This window comes from Nicotiana tabacum, chromosome 22 (assembly GCF_000715075.1).
Source record: "Nicotiana tabacum cultivar K326 chromosome 22, ASM71507v2, whole genome shotgun sequence".
Taxonomy (NCBI): Eukaryota; Viridiplantae; Streptophyta; class Magnoliopsida; order Solanales; family Solanaceae; genus Nicotiana; species Nicotiana tabacum.
Window position 1 is genome coordinate 101,902,747 of NC_134101.1, and position 11,517 is coordinate 101,914,263.

Genomic DNA, 11,517 nt, shown 5'->3' on the forward strand with positions numbered 1-11,517 from the left:
TAGATTTTTGGAATAACAATATCTTTTTATATTTATATTTTAACTCATATACTTGATTTTTGGAGTTTTGAGTGGATGGTTCAATGGAGGATAAGCTTAGGTGGTATTGTTTGCTCTCTATTTTCTCTTTTTAGAGTGCCATTATGTACCCAACTGGGATACTCAAATCTATAATTTGTGTTGTTCATGATGTGTCATTGAATTTCCATGACAGAACTTGGTAAAACTTACTTTTGCATTTTAATTCTCAGTATATTTTTATGAAAAGGTGTATCGTGGTCCAGTAAACATATCATGTTGTGCCAGAATCTATCGCATTTCTAGTGCTACCCTCGTGCTTTGGTTTGAATATAACCATTGCAAAAGTTTAAAAGACCTTTCTTATGAATTACATCCATCGACCAAGATGATGATTTTGTAGAGGAGTGAGTTCTATTGTAAGTGTGGAAACTCATCTTTTTCCCTTACTTTTTCCCTTTTTATGAAATTTTTATTTATTGATTAAAGTCTATTATCTAGCTATATTCGTAGGTGACTTTGTCCCAGAATGATTATTTGAAGAGGAGCGTAACTGCCTCGAATCAAAATAAATAATAATACATAGCAAAAGAAAAGGAAGTGAAAATGTAAATGTAAATGCTCCGATCATACATTTAAGTTACATTCGTTAATTTTTTTAACAACTTTTCTCTCTTACTTTCTTATTTGACATTTAGAATATATGAAAAGCTATAAAAACATAATTTTAACTTCCAAGAGGAATATACGTATTTATGTACAAAGTTAAAAAATGTAATATTCATAAGATAAAGTTGAAATGTTTCGGACAAAAAAAAAAGTTGAAATGTTAAAATTACGTAACAAAAAACTAGAGGAAACAACATTTTTGTAACTTCGTCAACCACTATTAACTTTCATTGAATAGATCAGCCTATGTTAGGTCTCCTTAAGGTTTGCATTATATTGCTATATACGACCTTTTTTCAAGTCCACTAATTCGTATGATTTATCATGTCAAGAATCCTCTTCAACATTCCCTATCATATGAAGATAAATGTTTCATCTAATTGTTTTTATCAAATTATTACTAAAAGTTCAATAGTATGAAGTCAAACCACCTCCTTTAGTACGTGGATTCTTGTAATATCTTTTATTTTTTTTTCCTATTCAAGTTCATCAGCACCAATAAAACTTTGTTTGGTTTTTCTAATGATTATTATTATTATATTCACCTAAAATAGTTATTTTGAAGTTTTAAGCTAGGGTGGTAATCAACAACAAAAAAATTAATAGTGAATTATTAACTTTACATTGATTAAAATGTGACTTGAAACTAACTATAATATAAATGAATTTTACTTACTAACATATCTAAAGCTATATGTGTTGTATCATGCAGTTGCGCTACATCTATAACCTATAAGTTCAAAAATAATAAAGGTCAACGGTACTTTTGTTTGGAAGATTAACTACATTTGTGATTGGCATGCATATAAATCAAAAAACTAAGAGGTCGAATATAAAAGAGAGAGATCATCAAATTTTAAAAGCGAGACTCATTAAAGTGTAGGTGATGTTGTCATCGCCAGAAAATATGAAGGAGATCAAAGACACAATATAATTAATGCTAGGGGAACATACGTAAAAAAAAAAGCCAAGACTTAGATTAACAATTTAAAGATAATAATGTCATTGGTCTTGAGTAACTTATATGTATTAGTAAGATTGTTGCTCGACCACATGATTTACTAGTTTCAATATGAACTCACACTTTTTCACTATAATCTGGTAAAATTATTATATATGTAATTTAATCAATATATAAGACTAATGTTTGCATGAATATACAAAAACAAAAAAAATTAACTTGTTTCATCTCGATTGAAATTACAACAGATCATCCTATAAATTATTTATGTTTTTACAATCTTTAATAATAAAACTTGAAATTTAATCTATTTGGATTTGAAAACTAAAAAGAATCTTTTTTTTTTTTATATTCAAATGTTATAAAAGGTTTATCGTGTATATCTAATAAGGTTTTTACGATCGTGCTACAAATGCACTAGTAATTATTATACTCCCTTCGTTTTAATTTAAATGATACTTTTCCTATTAGTCTATTCTAAAAAGAATGACACATTTTATATTTAGAAACAATTTAACTTTAAATATTTTATTTTACCTATTTTAGCGTTAATGAGAATCTTTTATAACCACACAAATATTATGACTCCACAAAATTTTTGCCCTTTAAACTTTAGGACCACATATTTCAAATATTTTTTTTCTTAAACTTTATGGTAAGTCAAACTAAATCATCTAAATTAAATTTTAAAACTAGGTATAGGATCCGTTAGTTAAAAATATAGGATCAATAGGCCAAAGTGGCGTGAAAATATTGAACTTTTAACGAGAAGTTTTATTTTGTACGTGATACAACTTACACTAGTTCTATAACACTCATTTTTATGTCATAAATTTGTGGACCCAATTTTATACTTGTGGGTCCACAGAAATAAAATAAAATTTTCCACTTTTAACGGATGGCAATCACTGTGTGTTCCGTCGTCATCACCGTTGCGAATGACTCCAATTTCTTTTAAAAGAAAGCACAATGCTTCACGCAAACTGAGTTTGTATTGGCTCGCAGGGGTTCTATTCTTCACACAAACAGCCCCACAGTGCAACTGTCTGCTTCTGGATTGTTAACCATGTCAGTGATTGCTCTTTTCACGGCGGCGACGAAGCTCGCCGGAGTCCTAGTAACGGTCACTGTTGCCGCCAATGCCTTTTCCTACTCTGTCTACCGGAAGAAGAACCTCAAGCAATTTCGCTCTCCCATAGACGACTCCGCCGATGTTCTTGCTCACTTCAATGTCAATCCCTCTGGTAAATGAACTCCTTTTAGCTTTTAAACCTAATCGAAAACTTTTCAATTAGCCTATTCTATCTGTTTCATTTTTTTTATGGAAGTGTGTGATTGAACATGGAGTTTAAGATGCTATGGAAGGAAAGGAATTTAGTTAATATATTAGTTCGACAGAGAAAATGTTATGTACAAGTTGAGCGAGTACGTTATTCCATTTTGGATGGTCAGTTGATATAATTTTTTTTTTCTCAGTTGATATAAATTGACTTCGTCAGTAAGTTAAATGAACACTTGGTCTAATCATTGTGAAGCAAGATTTTATTTTAGCTTACGCTTACTTAAACTCTGGATAGAAAGGTGGATGGTCCCTTATCCCTGAAAAGAAAAAGAGGAAGGTTGATGAGCCTTACCTGAATATCCACCTTCCTAAAACTCTTATTCACCCTACACTGGTATCCCCCATATTCTAGGGTTTCCATACGATTTTTGTGACTGATACATGCTGATAGCGTTCTTATGTGAAGTTAGATTAAGTTAGTATTTTGTGTGCTGCAACTAACTTCACATCAGTATTCAATAATCCGTGGTTTCCCCATAGAATACTCGAGGGGTGTATTATGTTATCATACAGTTTAATGCTGTAAATATGTTTCTCTTTTCAGTTATACAACTCTTGCTGCAGTTATATGGTTCATGCCTTCACATAGATGCATATGATTGTCCACAAGAAATTAACATAATTATCGAATATCTGTATATGTGTGAGTTTGTGGTTTGACCTCTCGGCAATACTATCTAGAAGGGGAGAAAGGATTCTTTTTTGGATTGGCTACAGCACCTGCACATGTTGAAGACAGGCTCGATGATGCTTGGCTCCAGTTTGCCGAAAATACTTCCTGCGACCGGTCAGAATCACATGAACACTCGCACCCTCAACCAGCAGATGCTATTATGGCCTCTGCTACAGGTGATGGTGGATCCCAGCAAGCCCCCTTAACTCAGAGAGAAGCTAACAAGACAATAAAGAGGAAAAAGTCCCTTAAGATAGCCATCGAGGCACAAATAAGAGGATTTGAGAAGTACGTAGAAGTGGAAGAGCCAACTCCAACTGAGCAGTGTGATCATAATGTTGCTGCCTGGCATAACGTCCCACACCCGTAAGTTCTGTGGTTCGGCTTAGACATTTTTATTGAAGTCTCAGAAATTATGAGTGCATAGCATGCTGAACTCTAACTAAACTAAACTCGTAAAGCTTTGCTCTCTGAACTTGTGAAGTCTCGATAACCTGATATTAAATATCAACAAACCATTATCCACTTTATTTGCTTTGACTTGTTGAATATTTGAGATTGTCTCAGGGAGGAAAGGCTAAGGTTTTGGTCTGATCCTGACACTGAATTGAAATTAGCTAAAGATACTGGTGTTCAAGTCTTTCGAATGGGAGTAGATTGGTCCAGGATCATGCCTGAAGAGCCACTCAGTGGATTGAAAGAAACTGTAAGAACTTAACAATGAAATGCATTAGTCTACTTTTATATTGTTATTGTATTCTTTATGTTAACCATTCTTACAATTCGTGCTGACTCCTTGATTTCTTAAACTCACTTTAGCACATAAATATATCCGACTTCTGTATCACTAGAAGCATGCTGTTTTGGACGTTATGGAAACGGATTTGATGCAAACATCACCTGTGCTAACTATCTCCAATTTCAGGCTATTGTAAAATTTGTTTTCTCTGTTCCGAATTTCATATCAGCCTTTGTTTTGGTTTCCTAAAATTAATTTCCCCCTAAGAAGACCATATCTTCTACCCAAAGTAATATAACACCAGAATTTATGTGGACTTGCTGGTACTTTAATAATAGAGCCTTTCTCTTTTTCACTTTTCTAAATCTGGAGTGAGAGGTAGCCCTCACGTGTTCTCCCACCTTACACTAAAGAATATACTTTTTGATTCTTATCTTTTTCATTTTTGGTGTCAAGGCAAAATCAGGAATTATATTTTGATATTCTTTTGGGGAGGGGGATTGGGAATATGAAGATCACGTGGTTAAAGTAATGTGGTGAATATGCTTTACATACTCCTAAGACATATTAAATTACTTGATATATCCTATAGGTCAATTTTGCGGCATTGGAGCGATATAAATGGATCATTAATAGGGTCCGATCCTATGGGATGAAGGTCATGCTGACATTGTTTCATCACTCTCTACCACCGTGGGCAGGAGAATATGGGGGATGGAAATTGGAAAAGACAGTTGACTATTTCATGGAATTTACCAGGTTTGGTTACTGTATATTTTAGTTCTTCAGGGTCAGGCTCATATCAACAACAACATACCCAGTGTAATCCCAAAGTGAGTTTTGGGGAGGGTGGAGTGTACGCAGACCTTACCCCCACCTTGTGTGAGGTAGAGAGGCTGTGGGATCAGGCTCATATATATCAGATAATTACCCCATCATGTAGCTTAAATTATAGGTACTTGATACTTGTTCTTTACTCCTATATCCTTAGTCTGCCAATCAACTATCTAAATATGATGTACAATTTGGTAGCAATTATGGCCAATCACATGTAACACACTTCGTCAACCAGCATAATTATGCAGTTCATGTTTAACACTGTAATGGGCTTGCAAGGGATACTCTCCTGTTACTAATGGGTATGTGCTCCATTGTTACAGGCTTGTTGTTGACTCTGTTGCAGATATAGTGGACTATTGGGTCACTTTTAACGAGCCTCATGTCTTTTGTATGCTCACTTACTGTGCTGGTGCCTGGCCTGGTGGTAATCCTGATATGCTGGAGGTTGCTACTTCTGCTTTACCTACTGGTGTCTTCAATCAGGCCATGAACTGGATAGCAATTGCGCATTCAAAGGCATACGATTATATCCATGAAAAGAGGTATCCAGCTACTCCATGTACTTCTCTTTCTCTTTTCACTCCATGGTACAATGAGATCTTCATTTCCCCATCATGTTTAAAGGCATTTCAGTGACTTCAAGTTTGTTATTTGATTGATTTTCTTTCTACTGTTTTAGAGTTTGTTGTTAATATTATTTTTTTCTTCCGGAGAGGAATTATTGTGAGATTGGACTGATCCAGAAAAAAAAAAATTATTGTGAGATTGGAAAGATGTTATTGAGATGTGTACTACACCACTACATTAAAGAGCTCCAAATACCCTGTGAGGCAGATCCAGGCTTCAAGAGGATTAGTGAGCCTACACTACCTTTAACATAGACGTTCAATCTGATTATATGGAATTTGATGGTGATAACAACTAAATAACTGTAGTTAGTTGATACTATCAGTACCATACGTAACGATAAGACCAAGGATGTGATTCAAGATCATAGAGGGATACTATAGCATATAGGGATTAGACTTCGAAGAAAGAAAGATAAGAAACTTTTTTTTGTTTTTGGGAATTTTATTACCAGTATCAAATTTGATCTAATCTTATTTTGCAAGAAAATAATCCTACATCTATTAAATGCAATTTGAATTTAATTTATTAGGTAATAACTAGATATTACTTTGTTTGGTGATACTAGATGTTGATCCAAAAATAGGTATTTTATCTTTATTTGGTGATACTAGATGTTAATCCAATTTTTTTATTTTTTAGAGATTTATGTAGTATTTAAAAGAAAAATCACGCATAAATATCTTAAGTTAAATATATATGCCAAATTGTGAAACTAGTTACTAAGTATGTGTAGGGGTGTTCATTGTTCGGTCTGGATCTGTTTTTTCCTAAAAAGAAACCAAACCAAGTAAGTCGCTTCTTCAAATATTGGAACCAAACCAAACCATTAAGTCGGTTTTTTATCGATTTGGTTTTTGTTGGTTTTTCGATTTTTTCGGTTATTTATCGGGTTTTTTCTTAAATATGAGACATACACTACCAAACACATATTCCGACGACTATATTTTCAACGTAATACTATCAAACCCACCGCTGGGCCGTGATGGCTTCTAACGTCCACTTGCTAGGCAAGCCAACATTAGTACATAATTACTCATTGTAAAACCAATTTAGAAGCAGTTTAATAAGAAATAAAGCTGTAGAAATTCAAAATAGATATAATAACTTCAAACGTTCAAATAAAAAGTTAAATCTTAAAAAGATGAGTGTCTTTAAGCGACTATAGATAACGAAAATTACAGTTTAGCAAATAGTTATTCCATTTAGTGCAGTGACTGTTCTACAACAATTTATTCACAACAATCGAAATGAAAACAAAAAAAAAAAAAGAAAAAAGAAGCAAATACATGCTGAGCCTTTGAAAAGTGAACATTGTGCTAAAATTGAAAATGATGTACAAGAGTGTTTGGCAGGAGTCTTGTATTTGAGACGTGAACTACTCAAGTGTTGGTGCAACTTCAGTTCAAATTTTAGGGATGTTTTTAGGTGATTTATTTTTGTGATAGAGAAGTCTGCTACTAAGTCCTCAATTTGAAGGAAAGTGACATTTTTGTTACAAATATGGAACAGGGTTCTTTCTGGTATTTCCAGGCATAAAAGTAACATGTTCTTGACAAATAGATCCTAAACATTTTAGCAAATGGATAGAAAGGTTGCACATACTATCTGGAAAGCAATATTGTCCTACTTCAAATTAATAGCTCATTGCAGGCCATTCCGGTCCATAACTTCCAAATGAAAACCATAGAGAAACTTGAAATATTTTGAATACCTAAAGTTGCAAAGACGTGCTTTCTTAAGCTGTAGTATCGCTTCTTCATTTATTCCTTTGTACTTCGTCAGGAAATTGAGTCCTATTTCAGCACAGTTGAACTTCGGTTTAGCAGCATGCAGCCCTTGTGCATGTGATCATTTGGAACATTTTAATTTAATACTACTGTGCGTTCTATCTTGATTTTCTTTTGCCCTTCATCTGTCTTGATTTCGTTTGATTGTTCTTGACCTATGTTACTCAGCAAACCAGCGAATGCCATTGTTGGAGTAGCTCACCATGTCTCATTTATGCGTCCATATGGACTATTTGACATCGCTGCCGTCTCACTTGCCAATTCTTTGACTCTTTTTGCTTTTCTGGATAGTATTTCCGACAAGATGGATTACATTGGAATTAATTACTATGGACAGGTATTGGAGTGTTTGGACAAAGTTCAAATGGAAAAACTCTTGTTCTGTTTTTCTATTGCCTCGTTTTTGTGACATTAAACTCTGTGCTTCTTTGACTTGAGCAGGAAGTCATTTGTGGTGCAGGATTGAAACTAGTGGAGACAGATGAGTACAGTGAATCTGGGCGTGGAGTCTATCCTGATGGCTTGTTCCGTGTGTTGCTCCAGTTTAATGAAAAATACAAACATCTTAATCTTCCCTTTGTAATCACTGAAAATGGTGTTTCTGATGAAACGGACTTGATTAGAAAACCATACTTGTTGGAACATCTGCTTGCAACTTACGCAGCCATGATAATGGTTTTGACTCTTTGGACTTCATCTCTTAATATATTCCAAGACTTCACCAACTTTATTTGATTGATTATGTGGACTTGCTTCTTTTTACTAATTCAGGGTGTTCGTGTGCTTGGGTACTTGTTTTGGACTATCTCTGATAACTGGGAATGGGCGGATGGGTATGGTCCTAAGTTTGGACTTGTAGCAGTTGATCGTGCCAATAATCTTGCTCGGATTTCACGTCCTTCATACAATTTGTTTTCAAAGGTAACCCTTCTTTCTGATATCTCCTCATATTCTTCTTGATAATTTTGCTGACATCATGATTTTCAGATTGTAGCATCTGGAAAAATAATGCGGGAAGACAGGGAACGTGTGTGGGGTGAGCTCCAAACCGCCACTAACGAGGGAAAAAAGAGACCGTTCTATCGATCGGTGAATAAATATGGCTTAATGTATGCAGGTAATACAGAAAAGTCAAGTCTACTTTTGGCCTGAAACAGGTTCCAGACAATTCAAGATTTTAATCAAAATTTTGATCTAGATCTCCTTGGAAATCTAAATAAAAGGCATAATTGGGCCAATGTTTAGATCTAGAGTAGACATACTGCAATTTTGAATCTAAAAGAAGCTACGTTATGATGGATTCTTCCAAATGCTAATTTGGTGCCACTGCTCGGTAGTTCCATTTGTCTGTTGATCTAGCCATAAATAACTTTCATATGAGGGACTTCTGATGTTTTACACTTGCTGGATAGCATTCTACAAGACAAATGGCTTTACTCATGGTTTAATCTCGTGGTTGACCTTTGTCGAGTGTTTTTGCTGTGGTTGGTAAACTAGGTTAGCTTAAAGGGAAATGTCACTTTAATTGCCTTAATACTTTAGCAGGCTACCTCAAGCATGACACCTGCATGGGAGAACAATTTTTTTTTTTTTTTGTTTGTTTGTTTCCTCAATGATAAAGTTTACACAGTGATTCCGCCCTCCTTATCTTCACAAGTATTACAAATTGCCATTTATTGTTATGATCTGTTCGTTTCTCAGGAGGCCTTGACGAGCCCTTATGGCGACCTTATGTAAAAAGAGATTGGCGGTTTGGGCACTATAAGATGCAAGGTTTGCAGGATCCGTTGAGCCGTTTTGCACGATGTCTTCTGCATCCTTTCTCACTCAAAAAGAAGGCAGAGACTGAGAGAGAGAGTGGTACATTGACTCGTGAGCCTCTCTTGGCAAATATCTAGTTACTACTGCATCAGATTGTTTAAAAAATTCTCCTTGAGAATCCTTAACTGGATGCTATAGTAAGGTATGCCTGTCAGCAATGGCCCTGCCTTTGTTCCCTCATGGATGAATAGTATTTTTCCATTGAACGCTTTTTTTCCCTGATGTGGTGATTAGGAGATAAATAAGATCATGCAGAATGCTATTATTTCTGTAGTATATTTTAGTGCTATGTATAATTAGTTTCTTATTAAGCTTCTGTTAATATTTGTTTACTAAGGAATCTAAATTTAGATGGAGGGTATTGTTCTATATCTAGGGTTTTGTGAAGCCTCTGACTTCAACTCTGCTTTTAATTTTTTATTTTACTAGTCTTAGGGTACGCATTTTGCGTCTGTACCTTTATCAATAATATAACTAATCTCTTATGAACAACACAAATAATATTGAAAATAGTTTTGCGTTATAAAATAAAAATTTACAAAAAATTGCGAGTTCTTGAAAATAATGTGTTAATCATGTCTGGTGTATGGATCCACTTTAGTAATTTTTCCTCCGGTTTGTTTAAGTATTTACTTATTGTAAAAACAATATATGGAATAGTCTTTCTTTTTGTAATGTTTGTGCAAATCCTAGCTTGTGTACCTATTTTAATGACTGTACAATTAAAAAAATCTTTTTTATTCGCCCGCCAAATAAATTTATTTTCTTTCTCTCCCGATTGTTCTTACACCACAAGGAATTATAGGATTTTTTTATTTCTCAAGTATTCAACTGAGTTTTTGGGTAGCTTCTTTCATTAAACCTTTTTTTGTCCTGATGTTTGATGTGAATAATATAATATCTCCAATAACATAAAGTTTAAACTTTTTTTTTCATGAGTTTATATTATTAATTTGATGCATTGTGCATATAGAAACCCTTTATCAATTCACTTTATTTTGTTTATTGTTTTGTTTACCCTTAAAATTGGATAACAATTAAACTTATAAGTGGTTTTAAGGATATGTGATTTCACTTGGCACAAACTGATAATTATAAGAATTAATGTTAGAAATTAACATTAAAATAAAGCAAACCAATGTGATGAACAACCGTGGCCCCCGAGCTAGATCGCCCTCGAACAACAGAGTATGCTAAAAAAGTATTAACTGAACAGTAGAGCCTAAGAGAGCTTAGCAGAGAAAAATGTAGCATATTGCTTGATTATGCGTGGATGTATATATTTACAAAATGATTAGAACCCCCTTTTATATAGTAGAGGAATTCATTAGAACCCCCTTTATATCATAGAGGAATTCTACTTTTGGTACAGTTCTAAATACATAAAGAAATATCATGATTAACTAAATAACCTACCTCGACTTCATACATGCCGTGATTTCCGCCACGATCCTTGCCCGGTCACGAATATCTCGGTTTTCTGTTATTCGACTTAGCAGTCTTCCTTCAATCTCCATCTCGCTTCGATCTCGATCATGGCTGGTCTCGATCTTGATCGGTCATTGATTCATGAGCTTAACAATCCATCTCCGTGCCATGGTTTGATACAACGTGGGGCCGAGCATTGGTCTGCTGCCCCGGTTCCGATTAGCCATATAAAATTAGGCAAGCCCGATTTTGACCGTATACAGATAGTTCCCTCGTTTTTTGGAGTATAATGACAAGAAACGAATTGCGTCTTCGAGCTTTCCCTCGTTTTACGATGACGTAAGCGACGAGCCCGATCATGACGTCAGCGACAAATGGGCACTGAAACGTCCCATCGGTTCGAATGTCGAGACATTAAATGTCCGTCAGTTGTTGTCAGCCACTACCGATTCTGAAATGTCGTCTTCAACCTATAAATATATCTTCCTTCTTTGCCCAAACTTTACTTTCAATCTCTTTCATTCTAATCTTCATAGTTCTTTGCATTCTTCAGAGCTTCCTATCATCAGATCTTTGAATTTCTTTGCTTTTTCTTCCCAAAACACTGAA

At 34.6% G+C, this 11,517-nt stretch overlaps 1 protein-coding gene across 3 annotated transcripts; it reads left to right on the top strand.

The window, feature by feature from the left end:
- Positions 1–2,546: 2,546 nt before the first annotated feature.
- Positions 2,547–9,867, top strand: LOC107812522 (beta-glucosidase-like SFR2, chloroplastic). Of its 3 annotated transcripts, none has more exons than XM_016637651.2 (10): positions 2,547–2,892; positions 3,672–4,029; positions 4,231–4,369; positions 4,995–5,161; positions 5,563–5,784; positions 7,828–7,996; positions 8,101–8,334; positions 8,431–8,580; positions 8,647–8,776; positions 9,361–9,867. In XM_016637651.2, exons 1-10 carry the CDS (start codon positions 2,715–2,717, stop codon positions 9,555–9,557), a joined length of 1,944 nt encoding a protein of 647 aa, XP_016493137.2. In that variant the 5' UTR covers positions 2,547–2,714; the 3' UTR covers positions 9,558–9,867. The 3 variants fall into 3 exon arrangements, with proteins under 3 accessions (XP_016493137.2, XP_075099165.1, XP_075099166.1); XM_075243064.1 differs by having other exon boundaries at positions 2,556–2,892; positions 3,675–4,029; XM_075243065.1 differs by having other exon boundaries at positions 2,633–2,892; positions 3,535–4,029.
- The last annotated feature ends 1,650 nt before the right edge of the window (positions 9,868–11,517 follow it).